Source organism: Poecilia reticulata, chromosome 2 (genome assembly GCF_904066995.2).
Source record: "Poecilia reticulata chromosome 2, P_reticulata-male-v2, whole genome shotgun sequence".
In the NCBI taxonomy this organism is placed as follows: Eukaryota; Metazoa; Chordata; class Actinopteri; order Cyprinodontiformes; family Poeciliidae; genus Poecilia; species Poecilia reticulata.
In genome coordinates, this window is record NC_088831.1 from 11,346,516 (window position 1) to 11,371,923 (window position 25,408).

Below are 25,408 nucleotides of genomic sequence, written 5' to 3' on the forward strand. Positions count from 1 at the left end.
CATTTCCTCTTAGCTTCATATTTCGGTCTGTCTGATTACGTAATTTTTAAATGATAATTTAATCAGTTAGGGTTCTTGGGTAGACTTTCTACCAAATACTTTTGGATGGTTTCTTCTTACTTGAGTAAAAATATGTTGACGTGGTGCTGGTTTTACTTGAGGACGTTGTTTGGCTGCTCTATCTGTGTAAAATATTCCTATTCTGAGCCTGAAGTCGCGTTTTAAAAACTCAAACGCGGCGAATCGTTTCTCATGTGATCGTCACGACCGCAGTCATTGGCTGGACTCGGGTCACATGATCAGAAATATGTAAACACGAACCCAGACTCCGTAGTTCGCCTCGGTAAAAACAACCGAAAGTGAAGCCGATTATCCGAGGTGAACAATCTCACTTTCCCTTCCAGCTTTCCTCGTGTTTGCGCTGCGCCGTTTGCGCACCAGCTGACTGCAAAGGCGCAGCTGCAGCGAGCCTATAGGCTGAGTCTCCGCCTGCGTGTCCTGTCAGCGATTTGCTCCAGGGTCTGACAGGAGCGCAGCCGCCTGAGCCGATGACAGTCCGAGCATGGAGAACCCGGAGAAGGGAGGCAGGAGGAGGAACCCGCTGGCCACCGCCAGCCTGCTCTCAAAGCTGTTCCTCTGGTAAGAGAAGCGGCGCGGCGCCAGGAAATGTTTCTGTTACTGTTGTTGTTATTACTGCAAACGAACCGGGGGTCGGTGCTGATCAGGTTTGGTTCTGCAGTTCTGAAGTCTTTTGAAACTTTGTGAATAACTTTTTCTCACCCCGCCGCTAAAAATATTCAAAATGAAAACAAGACTGTGGGACTGACAGCTGCGCTGAATGTTCCGTCTGTACATGACGGGTCATAATATGCGAATTTATAAGACGTTTCCTAACCACGTTGTGGTTAAACGTGCTTTGTAAGACATTATTGCATACATAGCACTTTTAAATATTTATTAATTTAACTTAATTTGATCTATTTAAAAAATGGCACCAATTTTTGTGCTTTTTTTCTGAGTATATTCTGGTAAATTGTAATATCAGGCTAAGATGAGGTTAAATTTTATTTACGTATTTAAGAGAAATTTCCTCTGCTTTTCTGTAGAGGAATTTTTACAAACTCTTGCAGAAAAACTTATATTTTGTCCACTTTTGTTTGTTCGTTTTTTAGCTTTTTTCATTTTACTCTACTGTTCTCATAGTTGCTACTTAGTCTATATTATTATTATTTTTTGCTTCGTTTCTTAGAAAAACTTTTGGTTCCATAATATTTTTTAAATCTTGCTTTCAATTATTGTTTTGCCGCATAACCCAATTTTTCTTGAGTTTAAAGTCTAAAACTTATCGTTTTAATTTGATGAAAGTTTAGACACTTATAAGTTTCCTAGGCTGGGTGTAAACTCATAACTTGAGTTTTCCTCTCAGGATCCACAAAAAACTGGATCTGAAACAATTCATCTGATTAATTGGGATGAAATTATTAATTAAGTCAGTCAAACAAATTTTTATGCAGAGCATATTTCATAAAAAATAACTCAACAATTGTGAAAACCAATAACAAACGTAACATTTTGTTAAATAAGAACATTAAAATCCACAGTAAACATCAAATATCTTGATCAATATTCCATTTATTGTCAATCAAAGGCAGTTCTGACCAGAGTTAAAGGAACTCAGTGTTTCAGCAGTTTTGCAGTTTTCTGGAACTTTGTTCCAGATTTGTGGTGCATAGAAGCTGAAAGTTGCTTCTCCATGTTTGGAGATTATTGGAATAACAGTCAACTAATTTAGTAATTGATTAATCGTTAACTGGGATAAAATGACTCAAAAAAATTTTTTTTGACCTGTAATTGATCTGAAACTGTAAAAAAAAGTGGCATAGTTCAAGTTTTTATCACATTTTAGGCAATAACATTTTTTATTTTTTTATTTAAAAAGAGGAATTTGTTTGTTTATTTCTAATACTGTATAACAAAAACTTAACAGGTTAAATGAAAAATCTTCAGAATTAAGACTAATAGAATAATTGATAGCTAATATAAAGGTTAGTTGCAGCCGTATGAACAGCTGTGGTTGTTTCGGTGCTGCTGGGTTGATTTGGACTCTTTGCGGTTCTGTTTCAGTTGGTTGACGCCGCTGATGCACCGCGGTAACAAACAGCGACTCAACGAGAGCGACATGTACGGCGTTCTGCCAGAGGACGGCTCAGAAAACCTGGGAGAAAACCTGCAGAGGTAAACAGACCTGGTTACTTTACTGATGAACATAAACGACTGAGTGGAGATGTTTGGACGGGTCCAGAATGGGAGCAGAATGGGAGTTTCCACCTGATCTGGACGATCCGGTCAGGTTTAATCTGGATTAGTTTCACCGTTCAAACCGTCCTGAGGCTCTGAAAGTTGATCCACATTTGGTAAAAGTCTGTTTTTTGAAATCTTTTACTATTTGCAGCTCAGGTCAATTTTGATTAAAATTTTTATTTGTTGCTTCTAGTGTGTGTTTTAACTCACCGTTAAAATAAGAAGGGAAATATTTGACAACTTTCAGTTAAAAGTGACCTAAAATTTCATCTCAATTAAAGTCTTGAATGTTTCATTTGGATTAAAATGATTGTCTATCATCACTCTACTTATTCGTATACTTATTAATGTTGTTTTTTGATTTATTTACTTAATTTTTAAAAACAAGAAAACATGTGCATATCTTATTTTTCTGTATGAAAAGCAGAAGGAAGAAGTGAACACTTATTTAATCCTATCTCTTATCTCAATTTAATGAAATTTGTTACTTACCGATGCACTAATTATCAAAAATGTGTAATTAAGATGTGTTGTAATATTTATGTGCCTTTTCAAAAGAACCAATAAAGAATTTATATTATATAAACAAGCTGACTTTCATAACAAGACAAGAAAATCTACAGACACTTAATAATAATAACAATATAATAACTGAACCTATAGCATCAGAATAATGACCAACTTCTTACCAATGTACAACAGATGATTGTTTGCTTGTTTAGGGATCATAAAATCTTTTTTCTTGATGGATTTTAATATTGTTTGTGTTCATCTTTTGTCTGAACAAAACCTAGTAATATGTTTTGCCCACTTACTATTACACACTTTGATTGCGGCAAAAGTTTTCCCTGGAAATGTTTTCTTGCAACACAGAAAGTCAAAGCACTCATGTCCAGTCAGACTTTTAGGATTTTTATCGGCAGCTTGTTCAGGGGAAGAGATGAGTCGATATTTCTCCTTCTTAAGTAGATCTGATCTCTGTGGTGCTTTTCTAAGGTCATGATTCCTGAAGCACTATTTCTATAATAAGAGTCTGTTAAACTCTACTGTTGTTATGCCCTGTGAGATTAATCATTTATCCCCCATGTGACATAATTAAGAAGCAGTTTATTGTATCAGTTTAAAGTAAAGCACTAATATTTTTGCTTATTTAAATCTGTCCATTTGGCCTAAATATAGAGAACAAGCAGATTAGCTGATGGGTCCAATTGAGGGCCTGTTTCTAATTCGCCCTGTGTGAAAGCTGAGCTGTTCTGGTAACACATTAGTTATTTTTTGAGAAAACAAATGGAATCACGAGACCAAGGAGCAGATCAGACGGGTCAGGGAGAAAGATAACAAGAAGTTTAAATAGGATTAGCTTATAAAACAGCAACTTGTTCTGTTAAATCCTTTATCTGAGGAGGTCAAGAGAGAACAAATAGTCAATTAAGAGTCAATAGAGATCAATAGTTAATATTGATTGTTTTTTTTGTTGTAAACAGCTGAAAGGGAGCTATACTGGTGGCATCACCTTTCCTGTTTTGTCCAGATTTCACTCCACAACGTAGTTATTAGGCACAGTAGCAAAACCTGAAACTCCTGCTGCACATGTTACTTAGCAGGTTGTTGCTAGGTAACCAAAGAATTAATGGGTTGCTAGGTAACCAAAGAGTTAGTTGACTCCACCAACCTAGCTTAGCGCGTTGTGAGAGTTATGTATTATCTATTGATACTGATCACGTGTCTATCGCCTGTTACTGGTACCTCAATTATTTTTGTGTTGATCTGTCACATCAAATCCTAATAAAATGTGTGGAAGTGTATTTATTTTACTTGAGGAAATGTGAAAGTTCAAAAGGATTTAATAATTTAGTGAGCTGTGAAATTAGCACAGCAGCTTCTTTGCCTTGTTTTCTTGTCTGGGTTTGATCAAGAGTTGTACCTCACAAAAACATTTGGGATCCATGTAGGCATCAACAGTGAGCTGAATTTCTGGAGCTTGATGTTCTGTCAGACTTTGGACTGCAAGTCGAGCTAAAGATTAGCTCTATTATTTAATGCACTAATTAAGCAGAAAAACCCAATGCTGTCAGGATTGGCTGACACCACAGGTTCACCCTAAGGTGAGAATCTGCACTGCCCAGAGAAACCTCCAAACACTCAACAGCTAATATGGCATCAAACATTTCAACCTTCATTTAGTGCGTACAAAAAACTTTGAAGAAAGAAAACCAGAACAATTATTTGTTTATAGGAGAAGACACAAGTTTATATAGTCTGAAAGACCACAATATATTTGGAATATTGTCTTTGGGACCAATGAGCCTTGGCAGTTGTTGGTTCTTGCCTTTACATTCCTACATTTACATTTTTATGTCTGACAGGCGTTTTTACATTTTGACAGCCGATGATTGAGAGTGATGTAATTTTTCTTGTAGATTAATGAAGAGTGGTTTGTCAATTGAATAGGAAATATGCTGTGTAGGCAGTAACTTGTAGACACTTTGGTTTAGTTAAAGGGAGTTCAAGCCTCAGTGGATTTGAGTTCAGTCTATTATCTTTTGCTTAGTTGGGAACAAATTCAGGACAGAAACCCTGACATTCCTTCTCACTTGAACATGCCAGACCAGAATAGATTTATCATACCTCCAGCATGTCCTGGGTTTACCCAGAAGTTTCATACAGGTGAGACATTCTTGGAGAACTTCCATCAAGAGGCTCCTAGGACTTGAACCATTGTAATCAATTGCCTGAAGTCTATGATTCCTGTTGCCAGGGACTTTGAATGGAAGAGAAGTGGTTCTCCTCCAATACCTTCATTTGGAGATGTTGAATTCTTCCCAATGAGACAATTGCTGCCCTTCAACTTTGACCTCAATTTAGCCTTACTACGACCTCTCCTGGGCACAGAGAGGATCATGGATAAAGAGTACCAACAAAAGCACATAGTCATCGAGACCTTGAGACTCCCAAACAGAGAGGAGGGTTCCTGTCAATGGCTGTGATTGTTGTGATCCAGTTCCTGACACCATGGACAACATCACCAACGTTGGGTAGCCCCAAATGGATACCCGACATTGGGTAGCCCCGGTTAAGTCCAGAGATAACTGAGAACAAGCTAACCTAAGCCACAGGCCTTATCTTGGTGATATGAGAACTGGTTAGCATCTGTATTAGTGTCTCTATTATTAATAGAAATACCATAGTTGGAGAAATTAACTTATTTTTGACAGTATATGTACAAGCCAAGAGAGGCAGTATCATGAAGTGGTGATGGAGTGAAGTTACTGTACCAAACATGATCTCATAAGTCTGGTGATATGGAGTTTGTTTGTTCTTAAAGGCATTTGAGGTGAATCTCCAGTCAAGTTTATTTGTATAGCACATTTCAGCAACAAAGAAGTTCAAAGTGCTTTACATGATAAAGATGGTTATATGATATTCAACCACTTTAGCTTGTGTGAGTGATAAAGTTGAGATGTACTCATTCAGAGTGTGCAACTTCAGTGTTTTCTGGTCAAACTTTTCCATTTCTGGCTTAACAATTAAAACAGATTAATAAATTTAACTGGCAGCCAATCAGAAATATGAAATATGAAAAAAAAAAGTTTTCCTAAATTTCCCATTTGTGAGACAATAAATTGTATTTCTATCTTGTGTTGCCATCTTGAAGAGGTTATTTGAAACAGTAAAATGTTGTATCATTCACCAGTCTGATTAGATGCTGCTATGTTAGTGTTTGACCTGCTCTGAGTAAAGATTTACCAGGTTTACTGTTTGACACTGAGTCAGCAAATAAACTCACATTTACTCACTCAAGCCTAATAAATAAACATGAAATGCTTTCGTTGGAGACTTATTTGTTTTAATAAAGAATAAATCCATTTGTTTTCTCCTAGAATTTGGACCCAAGAAGTAAGAAGTGCAACAAAGGAGCTCCGGGACCCAAAACTGACCCGGGTTCTCATTAAGGCCTATGGGAAATCCTACGCTTTAGCTGGGCTGTATGTTTTCTCACTGGTATGTTCTGAAAGTTATTTATATTTGATTGATAATTAAATCACTTCTGGATTTATATTTACACCTTAAATTATATTTTTGTCCTAAATCGTAGATTCACTTTAAAATGTTTGATCAGAAACAGATTATTTATTTATTTTAGTTGCATAAAGTAGCTAAATTAAATTGTCATTTATTGTCTGGTTCTAAACTTTAGAAACATGTTGTCACACTTACAGGTTTTAGATCATAAAACCAACTTTTTTGTCAGACTAAGATAAGCTGAGTAAAAACAGAAAGCAGCTTTTAAACGCCGCTCTGATGAGAATATGTAAGAAAAAATGGCTTCTAACGCTTTCATATTCAGTCGATACGCCAAACATTTGGTTTGATAAGACGCAACTAAATGTACTTTAGTTACCTTAACTGGACTCAAACTGGACTTTTCTAAAACTTGACTTAGGAACAGAAACACAGACGCTACTATAAAAAACACTCAATCAAATGAAGGAGGCAGTTCAGCCGTTTGATGAAGAGGAGGTGAATCCAAACGTTCGGTGGATCAGAAATGGAAAAATCTGCTGATTGGGTGGAACATGTTTCTAAATAAATGTTTATTTCATTAAGTGGATCTAGTTTTATAGACACAAGGCTGTGAAAACAGATGCATCTAGAGTTAATCGTCAAATTTGAACCATTTCACAGCTACGCCTCTGATGCGTTCAGCAGGTGTTGTAGTTATTTTTTCACTTTGTCCACTTTAGTTTGGATAAACTTGTCACCCTTAAAACAAATAAATCATGTTTATTTTGTATTAAAAAGGGTTGTTTGATGTTAAAATCCAATTTAAATAAATTGTGATATTATCACAACTCCTTTCTTAAAATTTAAATGTTTTTCCTTTTTATCGTCAAATGTTTGCATGTTTAAAACTAACAGTTTCTTTCTTTCTCTTCCAGGAAGCCATTAAGGTTGTCCAGCCTCTTCTTCTGGGGAAAATAATTGAGTATTTTGAGAAGTACAACCCAGACGATGCTGCTGGTCTTTACGCAGCGTACGGCTTTGCTGCCGCCATGTCCGTCTCCACCTTCGCACTGACGATCCTCCAACATCTTTACTACTACCAGGTTCTCCGAATTGGCATGAGGATTCGAGTGGCCATGTGTCACATGATCTACCAGAAGGTCAGTGAAATATTTAGACAGTCTGCACAGAAATACTGGATTAAATTGTTCCATGACAGGAACATTTCTCCCTCCAGGCTCTGCGTCTCAGCAGCGAGTCGATGGGACGAACAACCACCGGGCAAATCGTCAACCTCCTTTCTAATGACGTAAACCGCTTTGACGAGGTAAGCTAATGCTAATGCTTAGCTCAGCTGTCCAATGTGAATTCTGTTTACGCTCACTGGTTTTGGCCGTCTCTGTAGATCATCCTGAACCTGCACTACCTGTGGGTCGGACCGCTTCAGGCGCTGGTCATTGTCGTTTTCCTGTGGTCTGAAATCGGCCCTTCCTGTCTGGCCGGCGTGGCCGCCGTCGCCCTCATGATGCCGGTCCAGACGTGGTTCGGAAAACTGTTTGGCATCTTCAGGTGAGAAACAGGAACACTCACTCTTCATGTCTATAAAAAGTGATTTTAATAGTTTGGGCTTTGGTTTACTTTTATTTGGTTGTGACATGTGCCGTGTTAAATCCTGGGCATTGAACCTGGACAAACTCGCTTTGAGGTTCTTCCCATTCAGATGTTGTCAATCTGGTTTGTTTTGCTGTTTAATAACGAGTCATTATTTTACATGTTGGCACTGAACAGGAGTGGATTCCTGGAAACAAAGAAGCATCTTGAGATGCAAACAGAAGTTTTCTTCTTCCACATTTGCGATGGAAGCATTTCTTTCTGAGGAACCTGAAGCGCTTCGTGTTTCTGCAGGAGCAGAACGGCCGTCCTCACCGACAGCCGGATCCGCATCATGAGCGAAGTGGTGTCTGGCATCAGGATCATCAAGATGTACGCCTGGGAGAAACCGCTGTCGGCTCTCATCGCTGAAGTCCGACGGTAAAAATTAACCTCGTGTCTCACGGTGAACGGAGGCTTTCGGAGAAATTAGTTTAACTGTTGTCAGTGAGGAATTAAGAAATGATCTCCTCCTTTTGCCTCTTCACACATAAAAATGGATTTATAAATGTTATTAGACGTTCTAATGAAAACAGATTATATAAATATGATTATAGTCAAACAAAATGAGCTTTAGTGCTATGATACAATGTTTTAGTCTTGAAAGATTTAAATATTTTTATGTTTTTAACTGGAGTTTAAAGACAAAAAACAGTTTCTACTCAAGAGTTGTTCACAGCAAATCCATCTAAAACCAGATATTTATTAATTAATTTAATTTAGTTTATTAAATTAAACGTCTCAGTTCCTTCAAGAAGAGCTTCTTTTTAATTTTTTGTTGCTTTATTCTTGCACAATGACATTAAAAGGAGTTCTGATTCTGAATTTAATCTGAATTTAAAGGTATAGCTACGCCATAATCTCAGTTTAAGGAGGTAATAAACAGCGTGAATTAAATATCTTAAATGAAAGATTCAACATTATCACCAATAAAAAAAGTTATTTTTTAGTTTTAGACTAATTCACTTTTTTCAAAAAAATTACAAAATACCTTTTTTTAGGAAGGCGATAAAAACTAATTCATTTTGCTCCATGTTTCAATGTTGGAATAATTTATTTAATCTATAGTTCAGATTTTTGTTGCTCTGTTTTTTTCCAATCGTCTCCTAAATCAGTTCACGTGTAAAACCTCATCGGTGCAGAGCCTCAACTTTGACCTCATGAACTCATTTTCTCTAACATGAATTAATGATTAACAGATTAACTCGTTTTATGAAACTCAGATTATCTGGAATCCTCCATTGTTGCTTCTGACGTTTGACCTTTTACCTCTCCTTTAACCTTTGAACCTGTGAAATTCTTGCACAAAACTAAAATTTCTTATTTTTTTCATTGTGTCTGAATGCAATTTCATCTGCAGTAACACATCAAACCCCTGTGAAGCTGCCACTCAGAAACAAAAATAATGAATTTAATACTTGAGAGGAATTTCACTTTGTGTTCACTGGAGGTAAAAGTAGGTCAGGAATGCTGAACGTTCCTCCTTGTTTCGTTTCACTTCACCCTTTAGATCTCGTCAGACGTTGCCTGAGGAAATCTTCAGTTTGTTTCTCGTAGCTTAAGATTCGATATCGTAAAGAAGCTTCTGCAGCAACAAATCGTTTCCATTTATCCTCAGGAATCTCAACCAGTGGATGATTTGACAAGCGGAAAACCTGAAAAGAAATCTGCCATTTTAAACTCTTTCATTAGGATATTAAAACAGACTTAATTGATCATTTATCAGGTTTTAGCTGGAAGTTATTTCAGGAAACTGGATTTAGAGACTTTCTCCTGAGCAAAGGAGAAAAAAAATCAGTTTTTAGATGTTTGATCAAACTACAAATATGATGACAGCCAACTTTTAAAAGTTCCCTTAACTTCCATTCCAAGAAAAAAAGCAAAACATTCCCTCATACTAAAGTCATAAATGCTCATTTTGGCATTGATGGAAGCCTTTCAGTGAGTTTTATCTCATCAAAGCTCTTCCTCTACAGACCAGATACGATCTGTTTGAGATTGGAGGCTCCAGGGAGGGAGAATAAATCTGTCCTTAGATCTGCGCTTTAAAGCAGATTTAGGTTTGAAATGTACAGAAGTTTGTCCTGATCTTATTCCTGACAAACAGCCCTGGGTGAAGCTGAAAACTGAAGCCTGTAGAATCACATCAGACTGTTTTTTATTTCCAGGAAAGAAATCTGCCAGGTTTTGAAGAGCTCCTACCTGCGCGGACTCAACATGGCTTCCTTCTTCGCCAGTAGCAAGATCACGGTTTTCGTGACGTTCGCCGCCTTCGCTCTGCTGGGGAACGCCATCACGGCCAGCAGCGTGTTCGTCACCGTGTCGCTCTATGGCACCATTAAGCTCACCGTCACGCTGTTCTTCCCTCTCGCCATCGAAAAGATGTCAGAGACCATAGTGAGCGTTCATAGGATTAAGGTGAAGTTCAACTCTACTACAAACTGGATTAAAAATCTAATTTAGTGGTTAAATACAGCAGTAGGTTGATCAAAACATGCAAAAATCTGTCCATTCAGGATCTGAGCAGCATGGGTGACTTTTATATCACCCATATAAAAGTCACCCATGATTGATGCATATTCTACACATACATATTAGAAACACTGATTTTATACCTAATCATGCTAAAATTAGCATATTTTCAGATTAAGTACTTGCATTTATGTCTGTTTTGGGTGCAGCAGCTTGTGCTATCCACATTAATGGATATTAATGGGTTTGGAAATAAATTCAGGCAGTAAAAGTTCATTTCTGCATTTAACAGTGAAAATTAATGAACACAATTTTCATCTCCACTAAGAACTGGAAGCAGCTGCAAACCAGACATATTGTGCTGTAATATCTTAAATAAAGATACTTTTAAGACTCAACATTCGGGTGTTGGGGTCCCAACACAAAGCTTGAACCTGCTGATGACCCGGCTGGATTTCATTGGCCTCTGCAGTCACATGACTGGATTTAGTGGAACATAAGATTTGTTTCATAAATGAGCACAAAGAAACGAGGCGTTTCTGAATAGAGACTTCCTTTAATCATGTTTGGTGAAAAAACATTTTATTTACTTATTAACACATCAGGAAATTGTGTTAATATAACAGTAAAACAATGTTTAAAGCAGTAAAAGAATTGATTTGTTCTTTAGTTAGAAATATTATCAAACCTGTCTCAATAAATTAAAACCAACTCAGTTATTTCCATTTGCATGATTTAATATTTTTCTCTTTTTCTACCAAAAACTGGATGATAAAAGTTTTTGGTCTCACCTTACTATGTTTCTTGAAGAAAAACTTTGTTTATCATAATTCATTTTATTTGCTGTCTTGTTTGTTTATTTTGCATATTTGAAATCTCTTCCAGTTCCAGTGTTAAAACGTTCATTAGAATTGAACGTTTATTAATCTTTGACAATCTGTTCTTGCTTTATTATCATTATGTTACTTGAAAATGATCTCAAAACAACAATATTATCGTTTATTGTAATAACTTCTGGGATAATTTATCGTCCAGTATAATTTATATGGGTAAAACTGAACATGGCTGCACAACAAAAACAGACACAGCTTCTGGTTTCAGTGATTTCCTTAAGAAGCAGGAATAAAAGACTGGAGGACAAAATGTCACCTGCGTTTTGTTATTTCTGAAAATCTTTTGTTTATTAACTTCCTTCCAGAATTTCCTGACGTTGCAAGAAGTGGAGCGAAGAACCTTTGAACTGCACCTGGAGGAAATGAAGGAAAGCGCCGTGGCGATGGAGAAGCTGAGCTGCTGCTGGGACAAGGTTGGATTATTGTCCACAGGGAGTTAGTGCTTTTGGAAAATGTTTGGAGGAAAGAATTTCATCTCTTGTTGTTGGATCTTCCAGACTCTGGACTCTCCGTCTCTGCAGAACATTTCTGTCTCAGTGAAACCGCATCAGCTTTTAGCTGTGATTGGACCCGTAGGGGCTGGAAAGGTCAGTAACGGGGAGGTCAGAGGTGAGACCATTGGACTGGTTTTGTTCGGCCCCCAACTGCAATTAAAATATGATCCAAATTTGACCCTACATGCAGATGGAGAGTTCTAACTTTCTGACAAAAGTATTTGTCTTTTTATAGCTAAACTTCAACAAAAGGTAAAACCAAGAGACTTACTGAAAAGTGAACTTTGCTGCATCAAAATCAGGTTTCATTCTTTATTAAACTTTACTAAATTTACCAAAAGTGACTCAAATTAAAATAAATGTATTCAATCGACCCTAAAAGAAACAGAAAACTGGATGCATTTCTTTAATACAGCAAACATGCAAAATTCACTACAGTGCATTAAGACCATTGTCGAGAGAAAAGGAGTCAATTTACAGCAAAACACTCTGAAAATGTCAAAAATACATCAAAAACATCAACATTTTTCTGAGACTAATCTCTAAATTTCTGAGTTTTTTGGTGAAATTGACATTTACTCTGCCATTTTATCATTTTATTTTATTTATTATGGCCCACATTTGATAAAATCCATTTTAAGTTTTGGATCTACAATAAATATAAAAATAAATAAATATTGATAGGTATTTTCCTAGAACCTACATAAAAGAACCACAGACAACGTATATGAATTTTATGACTAAACTTTTGCAAAAGGAAAATACTCTGTCAACTGCTCCTCCGAGCCGTTCACAGAGCATTCTGAAGATCTTTGGGTAGAGCTTGTCTTTTATTTTCAAACTTCAAAGAGGGAGGATAGGCAAGATAGACAGCAGAGGAAACAGCAGAGGTCGTAAAACATTGTACCCAAACACAGCAAAGGTCGTAAAACAATTTAACATCTGTCCCATGATCTGAGCCCGGTTCAAATCTCGGTCAAACTGTTTCACATAAAGATAACAGGCAGCTGTGACCCCCAGATCAGTTCACACATACAGTTTAAAGAAGAGAACACTTTAAACTGACTAACATTAGACTGAAATATGAACTAAAGTAACAACAAAATGATAATACCAAAACATCCCTATCAAATATTATTTAAAAAGTGGATTCCTTTACTTGCCTGTTTTTGGCTCAGGTGACAGAAAGTTTAAACGCCCCTGAGTTACTTGGTCAAACTGTCCCGCCTTCCTGTTGCCAACGTTTTCTTCCTGCCTCAGTCTTCGTTGCTGAGCGCCATCCTGGGAGAGCTGCCGCGCGACGCGGGCGTGCTGGAGGTCAGAGGTCAGCTGGCCTACGCCTCCCAGCAGCCCTGGGTTTTCCCCGGAACCATCCGCAGCAACATCCTGTTTGGGAGAGAGCTGAACCCGAAGAAGTACGAGGAAGTCCTGCGCGCCTGCGCCCTGAAGAAGGTGAGACGCCTTCACACGTCTTCATGAGTGTAACAGGGTTTTATGTTAACACTATGTAGATGTGAAGTGTGTAGGAATTTATTTATTCTTTGAATCTGTTTTGTTTAGTCAACAAGTTGCTTCTCTAGACATTTATTTCTATATCAAACTAACTGAACAGAACTCTATTAAAGATCTTTGTCCGTCTTGCAGCTCAAACCTTTTTATTTTTTAAATCTTGTTGCTTTTTAGGATCTGGAGCTTTTTCCTGATGGAGATCTGACTCTGATCGGGGACAGAGGAGCCACGCTGAGCGGAGGACAGAAAGCTCGCCTCAACCTGGCCAGGTGTGGAGACAGTCGCCGACATCATCAAGTTTCATGAAGAAATAAAGACTGTCAGACAATTTTGCATTTAGTTTCACACAGAAACCATAAATTGCCTCATTTCCTATTAGGACGTCTGGACATTTCACTTCTCATTTCTCTGTAAATGATTCTGACCCAAATATTTGTAGGTATTTTTATACATTTAAATGTCAGCTGACATGATTGAGTAATTAAAACCAAGCTGTGTTTTCAGAGCTGTGTACCAGGAAGCAGACATCTACCTGCTGGACGATCCTTTAAGTGCCGTCGATGCAGAAGTTGGAAAGCATCTTTTTGAACAGTGAGTGGAAATTTCTCTGTTGTTAATCATTAATTCTTTAGAATAACATCCAAGTTTCATATGTAAGAAATAAGTTATTAAAACTCAAAATGAACAGTAGATGATCTGTTAACAAATCACTGATAGATGTTTGATGTTTCTGTATTAAAAGCCTTTTTAGTGGTTTTATAACTGAGTTTCAGCTTTTTTTATGTTGACTTGTTACAACAGAGGAACAGAAAAAGCCGGAGGACCAGATTATTACTTGTCTGTGTTTGTTTCTGGCTGCCACGCTCCTTCGCCCCTTCAGGGGGAAATAAATACGCCTTGGCTCATTTCTCTAAATCGCTGTTTAATTGGTTGTCTGTCGATGTTCAGGTGCATCTGCGGGCTGCTGCAGAACAAATGTCGTGTGCTGGTCACGCACCAGCTGCAGTATCTGAAGGCCGCAGACAAGATTCTGGTCCTCAGGGAAGTAAGTGTGGAGAAACTGCTGCTCTTTTTTGTATGGATCCATTTCAGCGAGACGCACCCAACCTCCTGCTGGAGGGCAGAAAGCTGTTGCCTAACGTTGGCTAGCATTGGTTTTAGCTGTTGCATTGTCAACATAACACGTTAAATCTCAAATGTATGCATATAAAACAGAAAGGGTCGCAGTGCTTTGCTGCTAATTGTCAACACTATGACAACTAAACAACAAGGTCAGGAAAAAGTTTTAACTAAGAGAAAAAAATATGGAAGGAGAGGGAAGTAGGGATTATTTATGCTAGCTTGACTGTGACAACCTTAGCATGTAGATGTGGTGTGGAATTTGGTGCTTTGGTTTAGTCACAAAATAAAAACACCAACTGTGAGAAATCATCAGTAGAGCACCACTGTGTTAGATTAGCTAATAGCAGCAGCTAATCTACCTCTGTGTTAGATTAGCTAATAGCAGCAACTAATCTACCTCTGTGTTAGATTAGCTAATAGCAGCAGCTAATCTACCTCTGTGTTAGATTAGCTAATAGCAGCAGCAGCTAATCTACCAGATTAGCTACTTATTAATAATCACACATAAAGCCTATAAACTTAAAACTTGAACAGACTGAATGTTCTGTTCTTTGTGTGGGAAATATTTCAGTGATTTTTGGTGTTAAATCCTGAAATATAGAGTCGCTGTTGTCGGTTGCTATGGCAACGAGTCTGCGTGTAGCCGACACAGAGATCAATAAAAAAAAAGCGGTTTTGAGTTGTTCTTCTACTGTTACTTCTCCCTTTGCTGTGGCGCATAGCACTGGTTTCAGAAGAATGCGTGAAATATCTGGATGGAAACAATAACATGCAAGAGGAAATATGAAATAAAATATGAAACATCTTGGTGGCCTGCAGGGCCACATCATGGGTCAGGGGAGCTACGGGGAGCTGCAGCGCTCCGGCCTGGACGTGGTTTCACTGCTGAGGAAAGACGAGGAGCAGGACTCCGATAAACTGTCTCTGCACAGTCAGTGGACCAACTTCTCCCACAGTTCCCACAGCAGCCTCCTGCCAGCTGACACCGGAGACTCAGACCAACTTCCTGTGGGTATATTTAAAAAATGATATTTTGATCCTTTTATACTGGAAAATTAGTTTGTCATGTAACTTTGTTACTAAAACAAGACCGTCTATGATTCAACGCATGTGATTAATCTGCATTAATTTGATTTAACACAGATTAATATTTGACCTAGGGTTACCTAGGCAACAGCGTCGATGCTTTTAAATAGTGTGGTAGTGTACTCTGATATTTTTTGGCATTTTAATTGGTTGGGGTGCTGCAGGAGGAGGAGCTTTGATATTTATACGTCAAGTTTTCAAAGTTTGGTATTAACTGTGATTAGTCACAGCGCTGCAGTTTGATTAATTTGATAATTGGTGGTTGCATCTTTTGTTGCTGCGCAGGTGGAAGCGGCTCCAATGCTCGCAGAAGAGAGTCGAGCAGAAGGAAACGTCGACAGCCACATTTACCTGAAGTACTTCACTGCCGGCTGCAACTCTCTGGTTCTGCTGCTCATCGTTCTCATCAGCATCATAGCTGAGGTTTGTGTCGTCATAGTGATGCTAAACCTGGTTCCTGATTGGTGAAAAATTCATTGTGGAGGTTTAGTTTCTATGGATCTATGTGAGCCTGGATAAACCTTGAGACCTGGAGTGAAAACTGAAGGAGTAAGTTAGTCTTATATGACAAATCAAGTTTAGTTTGTGAATAAGACAAGTACTGAAACGATTAATCATAATGAATTGATTATTGGAATAATCGTCAACTAATTTAGTAATCAGTTAATCATTAACTGGAGACTCCAGAAAGATAAATTCACTGAAGGAGCAAAAACACTCAGAGCTGCAATGAAGACAAAACACTTTGTATTTCACATAAAAATAAAAACGTTTATCTGTAAATGTGTTTTACCCAGAAGTCAAGTGGCAGTTTTAGCTTCACCTGGATTAAAGTATGGAAAATAAATAAATAAATAAAATCTCCACCTTTTTTACAGAAAAGGATTAGGGCCACTTAAAAATAAAATAAGTGAGTTTTTCCTCAGAATTATGAGATTAAAATCAGATTTATGAGAAAAATGTCAGAAATATGAAGGAAAAAAGTTTGAATTCTTCATTTTTCAGTGACCTAATCCTCTTCTACACTTTATAACTAATCGGTTAATCCAGAAAACAATCAATAGATCATCCATACACCTTATTGATAAGTGAAGCAGAGCTTTTCACATGCAGCAGATGGATCCTTTGCTCATTCAAGGAAGGAATTGAATTATTCATTTTCATCCTTTAATGTATTTATATTACTTAATAAAACATAATAATAGTAATAATTACCTGGTGACCTTGTTGACCTCCCACAGGTTGCGTACATCCTGCAGGACTGGTGGCTGGTTTACTGGTGAGCGCCGCCGTAACGTTTCTGCTGCGAGCCGCCGCAGCACGTCGTGATTTTAATTGTATTTTTTCTGCGTCGCTCCCAGGGCGAGAGCCGACGTCTCCAACAGCTCGGCTCCCGTCGTCAGCATCAGAAATGGCGCCAACGCCACGCCCACAGAGCTTCATCTTCCCTTCTACCTCGGCGTTTACTCAGGTGAGCCTCACCTTCCGCGGGCGTAACCACGGCAACGCGCTGACGCTAACCTCGCCGCAGGTCTCACCGCGGCCGCCGTGGTGTTTGGTTTTGTCCGGAGTTTACTCATCTTCCACGGTTTGGTGAAATCGGCCCAGACTCTTCACAACAACATGTTCAACGCCGTCCTTCGCTCTCATGTTCACTTCTTCGACGTCAACCCCATCGGTGAGCCGTCACACCGCAAACACAACCAATAATGCCGAGTACCTTTGTGCAAATAACTTATTGAACTATTGAGCTAAGATAATATATGTTGCTCAAAAGTTACTGGTTAGGTAATTTTCTCTTATTTAAACTGTAATAAGATAAAAACTAATTGGTAATATTTAGTATTTTTGTAATGATGTTTCATAGATATGCTGCATGGATAAAAACTCATCATCTATTGTTTTCTTTTGCTTTAGGACGAATTCTCAACAGGTTTTCTAAGGACATCGGCCAAATGGACTCCATGCTGCCCATAACCTTTGTGGATTTTTACCAGGTGAAAACTTAATCAATACTTAATAAAACTTGTCATTAATGTTGTATATTAAATATTAGACATGAATAAAATTTTCTAAAATCAGTCTACAAGGATACATGACTAAAACATTTAAAAAGAAAAAAATATAATTTTTTTTTTTATCATTTGTAGACGTCTGTTTGCCCTAAATGATAATTTATGATTAAACCCTCAAATTTAAGTTTCTTTCAAAAACTCGTGCAAATCCAATAGTAATCAGACATTTGGCTCTGCTAACTGTTCTTAAATTGTGCTTCAATAAAAACAAGATGATGAAGGTAAATAGTGAAATGCAGTCGGACGTGTTTGTTTTTTAAAACCTCACCGTCTGTTTTCCTCCCAGCTGTTCCTGCAGAACGTCGGCGTCGTGGCGGTGGCCGCCTCCGTCATCCCTCTCATCCTCGTCCCCGTCGTCCCTCTGCTCCTCTTCTTCCTTTACCTGAGGCGCTACTACCTGCACACGTCTCGGGACATCAAGCGACTCGAGTCGACAAGTACGGCCACCAACCGAAACAAATGCCAAAAATGGAAATGAGTGAAATATTGACCAGTGGTGTTGATGTAATTCCTGCAGCTCGCAGTCCCGTCTTCTCCCACCTGTCGTCGTCTCTTCAGGGTCTGTGGACGATCCGAGCGTTCGGAGCCGAGGAGAGGCTGAGGAAAACCTTTGACTCCTACCAGGACCTGCATTCAGGTCCATAACGCCTCACCTGTAAACCTGCAGCTGCGTCAGAAAGTCAGGTTTGATTCTAGTTTTTCTGCTCCAGAGGCCTGGTTTCTGTTCCTGATGACCTCCAGATGGTTCGCTTTGCGGCTCGACAGCATTTGTTCCATATTCATCACTTTCACGGCGTTTGGCTGCATCCTGTTCAGAGACGGTGAGGTTTGGGAATCAGAAACCGGTTCAAACCAGTTCAGGTCCTCAGAATTGTTGAGCTTCGTTCAAATTTCTGTCCTGTCTTTTGTCATTAAGCTGCCCTTTAGCACTTAATCGAGAAGTTTTCCCTTCAAAATAAAAGCTTCAAACCGTAAGAATATCCATAGTTGGAGTTTTTGTTAAACTTTCATAAGAAACTGATCTACAACATTTTTTGTTGCTGTGGTCCTTAAAATATCAAAATCTCCAATCAATTTAATATTTTGACATTTTTAAACATGAAATGATTTTTAATTTGATCATTTTGAGAATTGAAAACCGTCGTCATGGTTCACAGGCCTGGAGGCCGGGCAGGTGGGGCTGGTTCTGACCTACGCCGTGACCCTGGTGGGAAACTTTCAGTGGACTGTGAGACAAAGTGCAGAGGTGGAGAACATGGTACGTAATGAGCCTTTAAAGATCCACAATGCTGTTGAGGCCAAAAGGAAATATCAGAATCTGACAGCAAACTAAATGTTGAAGCTTCCCAGTTTGCGTCCCAGTGTTTACCAGTTTATTTAAACCTGCTGGTTTGTTCCAGTGTCTCAGGATTCAGCAGCAGAGTCTCTGTGCTGCAGCCGCGACAAAAGATCATAAATCTTTGGATATTTATGACACACAAAGCAAATCCAAGTCTCTTCAGCTTTTCCACATCGTGTCAAATTAAATCGAAAACCTTCAGCATATTTTATCGGATGTCGTTTGGCTCATCATGAAGATTTTTGTGTTTTGTTTTACATTTGACTCAGTTTTCAAAAGGAAACAGAAAACCTGAATAATTGTTTCTAAATAACAGAAAGAACTAGTCCCAGAGCATGATGCTGCCACTGCCATCACGTTTTCATCCGTTTGACTTCTAGACTCTGGTGGGAAACAATCTGAAAACTTTTTCAAGGATCTTGTTTTGCATTTATCACATGTATATAGAGAAGTGACTCCAGATTTTCCTTGAGATTCTCTGTGACGTTTCTGTGATCCGTCATAAAAACATATTTTTACGATCTCTGCGTTGATGCAGGTTTGGTTTTGTCTTCTGCTTGTTGAATGAAAACTTGTTTTTATTCATTAAAATGTGATGGAACTGTGAACATCAGAAACCTGCATGAAAATGTATTTCTTTTCTCACTTAGTTAATCTGACATTTACCAGATTAACTGGACGCTTACAGCTTTCAGCTGCGCTTTGATTTAAAGACGTTTGTCACATTTCCAGATGACTTCGGTGGAGCGAGTGGTGGAGTACACGGAGCTGGAGAGCGAAGCACCATGGGAAACGGAGAAGCGTCCTCCTCCCGATTGGCCGAGCGATGGGGCTGTGACCTTTGACACAGTCAGCTTCTCCTACACCGCAGACGGTCCGCTGGTCCTGAAAGACATCAGGGCTGCAATTAAACCGAGTGAAAAGGTTTTATTTTCCAGAAACTCCCTCATTCCTCTTATTGATCACATAAACGTTTCATATCAGTCGGTTCTTGGTAATTGTTGATAGTTAATTATTTTTTGACATGTAAGCCGTTCAGAAAAATACAACCTTATCCAACACTTTCAGGTTTTATTTGACTCTTTCCTTCCTGTTCACACTGATTTGGGGATCAACTTTAAATCCCAGTTTGTTTTTCCAAATGATTTTATTTCAGTTGGGGATCGTCGGAAGAACCGGAGCCGGGAAAAGCTCCCTGATCTCGGCTCTGTTCCGCCTGGCAGAACCCCAGGGAAAAATCTACATCGACGGCGTTTTGACCTCTGACCTCGGCCTGCACGACCTGCGCCAGAAGATGTCCATCATTCCTCAGGTGAGCGGAAACGGAGCGCGGCCTGGTCCAGTGGTTCTGTTACCCAGGATCAACCCAGTACTGAAGGCAGAGATCACAGTTTGACCGGGAGCAGCTTGGAGTCGGACTTTGGGCCAGGCTCTCCAGGTCACGACCCAAACACACACACACACACACACACGGTATGTTCAGCCGGTCAAAGATTTACCGCCAAGCGTCGTCGTCCTCAGTTGCTCTGTGAATTATTGTCAGTGCTGCTTTAGTCTATTTAAAATCTGACTTTTTAAATTCAGTGTTGCTGTTTTTATTTGTCGCCATTTTCTTTGACTTGAGTGGAACTGGAGAACATTTATGGAGAAAATTAAAGGTGTTAAACTCATGAAATACATAAATAAAGAAATGATACACAAACTCCATTCTCTCTGCTCACAGATTAACAGGAAGACATTTAATGCACATCTGCGGATTCACACATCTCATTTTCATTGTCTCATTTTTATTGTCTCAGAATCCAAAATGTTTCGTCTCTTACTGCTGACATCGGTTTTTATACAGTTGTCTTCTGTTGTGTATTGGGAATCTTTGGCCAATGGCGTTACTGGACCTCGCTTGAGCAGCAATTCTGGCTCCGTCTTACACTGGATGTGTTGGAAGTTCTGAGATTTTGGGGTTTTGACTTCATCAGAAGGACAATTAGTCAAGTTGTTGGTTCTTTATCTGTCCAGAGATTCTTCTCCATTCCTGGCCGACTTTCTCGCACGCAAGCAGGGAAAGACGTTTGCCAGAAGTTTCTTGCACAACAACTTAACTTTTCCCTCTTTAGCGATTGTTTATTCCACATCTCTCCAATCTGATTCCTTCCTGACTTCTAGGTCCGATTGACCCAGTTCGTTTGACCCAGTACATTTCTTTTTTGTCAAAACATCTTAATGTGAATCAACCAGCAACATGATTTTTAACTATTAATATAATTATATTCCTCTACACATTCAGGTTTAAAGTCTGAGGATGTGCACAGAAAAACACGACGTAAACCAAAAACGTTACATGTGCAGCTTAAAAATAATGGTGACAATCTAAAGGTTACTTTAAATTTAGCATAAATACACAGTTTAAGTTACACAATATTTAAAGTTTCTACTTATTTATTTAATTAATGTAGCATGTGGCTGTAATAAAGTGCTGCTAGCAACAAGATATATTTTACTGTTCTGTCTTTTGCCATTAATCTGCCTTTTGTTAACACTTAAACCAGAAGTATTTCCTTCAAAATTTCAAAATAAAAGCATCAAACTGTAAGCCAGACTTTTTTAGTTGCATTTACTCAAGTAAGTTATTGAGAAAAAACTTTTAGGAGTATTTTTACTTTTTAATTGTACCTGAGCCGTTTTTAACCTAATAATTCACCAGACTCAGAGAAACACCTTCAGTTTGTGTTAAAGCTTCATGAGGTTTAAATGGAAAAAAAAAAATAATAATTAAATTACTTTGCCTAATTTAGTTATTTGTTGTTACTCGTACGAAAAATTTGCATGTTTTTCCTTAAAATCTTGGGTTTATATTTTGGTCCGTCTGATGATGTGTTTTTTAAATATGAAGTGATTGATAATTTGATCAGTTACTCAGTACTTGAGTAAACTTTTTACCAAATTATTTTTTACTGTAAAATAATTTCTTGGACGTCTACTTTTAACTTTTACTTGAGTCAAATATGTAGAAGTTGTGCTGCTTTTACTGCCCACATCTAAAACTAAATAAAGTCAATAAATGCAAAGTAAGGACACAAACAAACCAAAATTAATAATTTAGAGTGACATATAATGGATATTGTGTTGCACATGAGTTCAGGTATTTCAGCTCAGACATTTAAAGGATCATTAACGGTTTAGTTTAGTTTGTTTTCCCTCCCACCTGAAGGACCCGGTGTTGTTTACCGACACGCTGAGGAAGAACCTGGATCCGTTCGGCCAGCACTCTGACGAGGAGCTGTGGAAAGCTCTGGAGGAGGCCAGTCTTCACAGACACTCACCAACTTTAGCAACACACACACAACGACCGTCAGCGACGCCCATGTTTCCCTCAGGTCCAGCTGAAGTCCGTCGCCGAGGATCTGCCGGGGAAGCTGGAGACGGTTCTGGCCGAGTCCGGCTCCAACTTCAGCGTGGGTCAGAGGCAGCTGGTGTGTCTGGCCAGGGCTGTCCTGAGGAGGAACCGCATCCTCATCATCGACGAGGCCACGGCCAACGTGGACCCCCGGTACGCTACGGAGAGAACCACACACACACACACACACACACGGAGGTTAGGTCAGATCATAAAACATGTTTTTGTTGCTGCAGGACAGACGAGCTGATCCAGAAAACCATCCGGGAAAAGTTCAGGTTCTGCACCGTTCTCACCATCGCTCACCGCCTCAACACCATCATAGACAGCGACCGCATCCTGGTGAGGCTTCTGATTGGCTGATCGCTCTCTGCTTTGTTTGTTCACACCTGGCCCGTTTGGTCCACTTGAGTCCAGCTCCAGTTCATCTGGGAAAGTGCTAATCCAACTCTGGTTCACCTGTGAACCTGATGTTCAGTTTGGTTGAAGTGAATTCAGGTCTGCTGCAATGATGAATCTGATCCAGATGCTGCTGCTGGAGCTCTGACTAAAACCAGGAAGTTAGAGCGGATCACCCAGTTCTACAGTCCTTCCACTGAGGGAATAAACTTTAAAATATGTTGTTAGTTTATAAATCACTGAACAATTTAAATGTATGTACAAGCAGCATTCAGCTTCTAGGCACCACAGATCTGGAACAAACTTGTAGAAACACAGAGTTCCTTTAAGTCTAGATGAAGAAGCACAGTTTGGATTTGCTTTTGACTCGGTGGAACATTGACCCAAATACAAATACTTGATGTTTATTTGGTTGATGATGGCGACAAAATGTGAAGTTTCATTTGTTTTTTTTTAAGGTTTTGTTGGCTCTTGTGGCCTTTATTTAAAGTAGTTTGACAGGAAAGAGGGTAATGAGAGAGAGAGGGAAGACATGTAACAAATGTCACCAGGCTGGGAATCGAGCCTGCGACCACCGGCATGAGGACTAAGGCCTCAATACGTCAATACCTCAATAACTTTGACTTGCGTTGTGCCCGAAGGTTCTTGACGGTGGCAGCATCCAGGAATTAGACCGACCCTTCGCTCTGCTTCAGAACCAAGATGGCGCCCTGTACAAGCTGGTCCAGCAGACGGGCCAGGCCGAGGCGGCCGCCCTGCTGGAATCAGCCAGACAGGTGAGGAGGAAATGTTTTTATTTCTACCTCTGAGTAAATCTTCTTCATTCCCGTTAACAGAACCAATGTTTCCACAGTCTGCACACCGAACCCAACCCAGCGACTCCCAGGACCCGAGAACGGAGCAGAACACTCCAGAACCAAATGAAACGTGAAGTGGACGTTCAGGCATGTGTTAGAAATGTCTGAACTGTTCAGTTCAAAAGGAGAAAATCAAAACGCAGAGTTTTTACAGACATGAATGTCATATTTATATTTTTAACGTAGGAACGACGGCCACTTTAGACGGTTTGATCTCGCGATGCACCGATAATCTGATGTTTAGTGTAGTCTGTCTGGATTCATTTCAAATGTTTTAATTTTTTTAAACAGGCATAAATGTTCAGAATTATAAATGTACCTGATAGCTCTGCAGCAGTGCAGCTCATTTAAATACACCAGTAGCTCCACTAGTTTAATAAAAGAAACTCAGACTGATGAAAACAAAAGGTCGACTACCTCAGCTAAACGTGTAAATAAACGGTGGCAAACATTAGAAACAGTTCAGAAAGTTTGATAAGTAATTGAAAATAAATAGTAAATAATGAAGTAATGTTACACAGAGCACAAAATATTAGAGGGAAAAAAACAGCTTTTCATTGACACTTGATGTTTTTTATATCAGGACTGAACCTGGTATGAATATTTTTGGAGCCAGTTTGTCCTTCCACTCAACTTTCCAAATTATGCATCGAATTCAAATGAACTACATCAGGAACTACATCATTTTTAGAAATTAGTTTTTTAAAATTTTCTGTTTTATGAAAATGCATGTGTAGAGAAAAGAATAGTAAATAGACCAAAGACGGATGAGTTTTTAGTTGTAATGACCGGTCAATAGAAACCCTGCGGCGGCTCAGATTAGCTCCCATCGTTCACTGATTGAAGTAACTTTTTGTGACACTTTACAGTCTAGTTTTATCTAAATAAATGTATTTTAAAGTAAAACCAAAATGTATGTAGATAGAGTAGAATGATGAAATAACCTGTATAAATGTCTCTGTTGTCTTTTCAGTGTTTATCGTTGTCGGTTCCCATATGAAACGAGTCGCTCGTCTTCAGATTTCATGTGTATTTCGCCAAATGCTAATTTAATTCCTATAAGAAAGAAAGAAAGAAAACTGTTATCTGTGAATGTAAACTGTTCAATTTTTCATAAAGTGGAGTTTGTAAAACTTTGATGTTTAGTGTTTTTGTTTGGTAGCTGAATTAATTTGTGAAGAAATGCTGAGAAATTTGACCTTGGAGAGAAACTATGGACTCAGGTGAGGAGATAAATCTGAAAAACTGAAGCATTTCTATCATCACACGACTGACATAATCAACAACCAACATGGTAGATATTTAAAAAAACCAACTAAACAAATAGAAGTTGATGTTTCTCTAAAGTAACCAAAGACAGTATATCTGTTTCTGTCAACATGTTTAAGTTTTAAATGAATAAATAAAAATATGTGAAATGTTCTGACAAACCACATAAAGGACACTTATTCAAAACTCCTGGATGACACAAACAAGTTTGCAGTAAAGGCAACATGTCGGCTTCTCTATCGAAGAGCTCGTCTGTTTCTTCCACCACATTTGTCCAGGAGACTCTCGGGGTGCCGGTTTGTTACGTATCACAGGATTCTTTTATTTGAGCAGTTACTCCATTTATAACAGGAGGAGATGAAGTTATTGTCTCTAAGCTCTAAAAATATCACTCAGTGTCTCTTATTCAACGTTATATGATTTATTTGTTGTTACCACATATAAAGTAGACTGCCATACAACTTGTTTATATTAAAGAGTATGTAGGTCTCTATTGTTACTTCCATTAAAAGGTTGTTTTCATTTTCTGATATAGTTTGAAAT

The 25,408-nt window shown here is 38.7% G+C and overlaps 1 protein-coding gene across 2 annotated transcripts; it reads left to right on the top strand.

Annotated features, from left to right (window-relative positions):
* LOC103476707 (ATP-binding cassette sub-family C member 4-like) lies at positions 1 to 24,735 on the top strand. Of its 2 annotated transcripts, XM_008429221.3 has the most exons (31): positions 58 to 639; positions 2,125 to 2,235; positions 6,183 to 6,303; positions 7,242 to 7,466; positions 7,544 to 7,633; positions 7,712 to 7,875; positions 8,212 to 8,337; positions 10,125 to 10,374; positions 11,627 to 11,734; positions 11,819 to 11,908; positions 13,076 to 13,267; positions 13,499 to 13,593; positions 13,829 to 13,915; positions 14,273 to 14,369; positions 15,266 to 15,454; positions 15,818 to 15,955; positions 16,774 to 16,811; positions 16,894 to 17,003; positions 17,064 to 17,210; positions 17,450 to 17,529; positions 17,894 to 18,044; positions 18,125 to 18,244; positions 18,318 to 18,428; positions 18,765 to 18,865; positions 19,679 to 19,870; positions 20,103 to 20,258; positions 22,155 to 22,244; positions 22,321 to 22,493; positions 22,577 to 22,682; positions 23,381 to 23,515; positions 23,593 to 24,735. In XM_008429221.3, the coding sequence occupies exons 1-31, from the start codon at positions 563 to 565 to the stop codon at positions 23,668 to 23,670; spliced, it is 3,948 nt and encodes a 1,315-aa protein (XP_008427443.2). In that variant the 5' UTR covers positions 58 to 562; the 3' UTR covers positions 23,671 to 24,735. The 2 variants fall into 2 exon arrangements, with proteins under 2 accessions (XP_081453577.1, XP_008427443.2); XM_081597451.1 differs by lacking the exons at positions 22,321 to 22,493; positions 22,577 to 22,682; positions 23,381 to 23,515; positions 23,593 to 24,735 and having other exon boundaries at positions 1 to 639; positions 22,132 to 22,244.
* Positions 24,736 to 25,408: the final 673 nt, after the last annotated feature.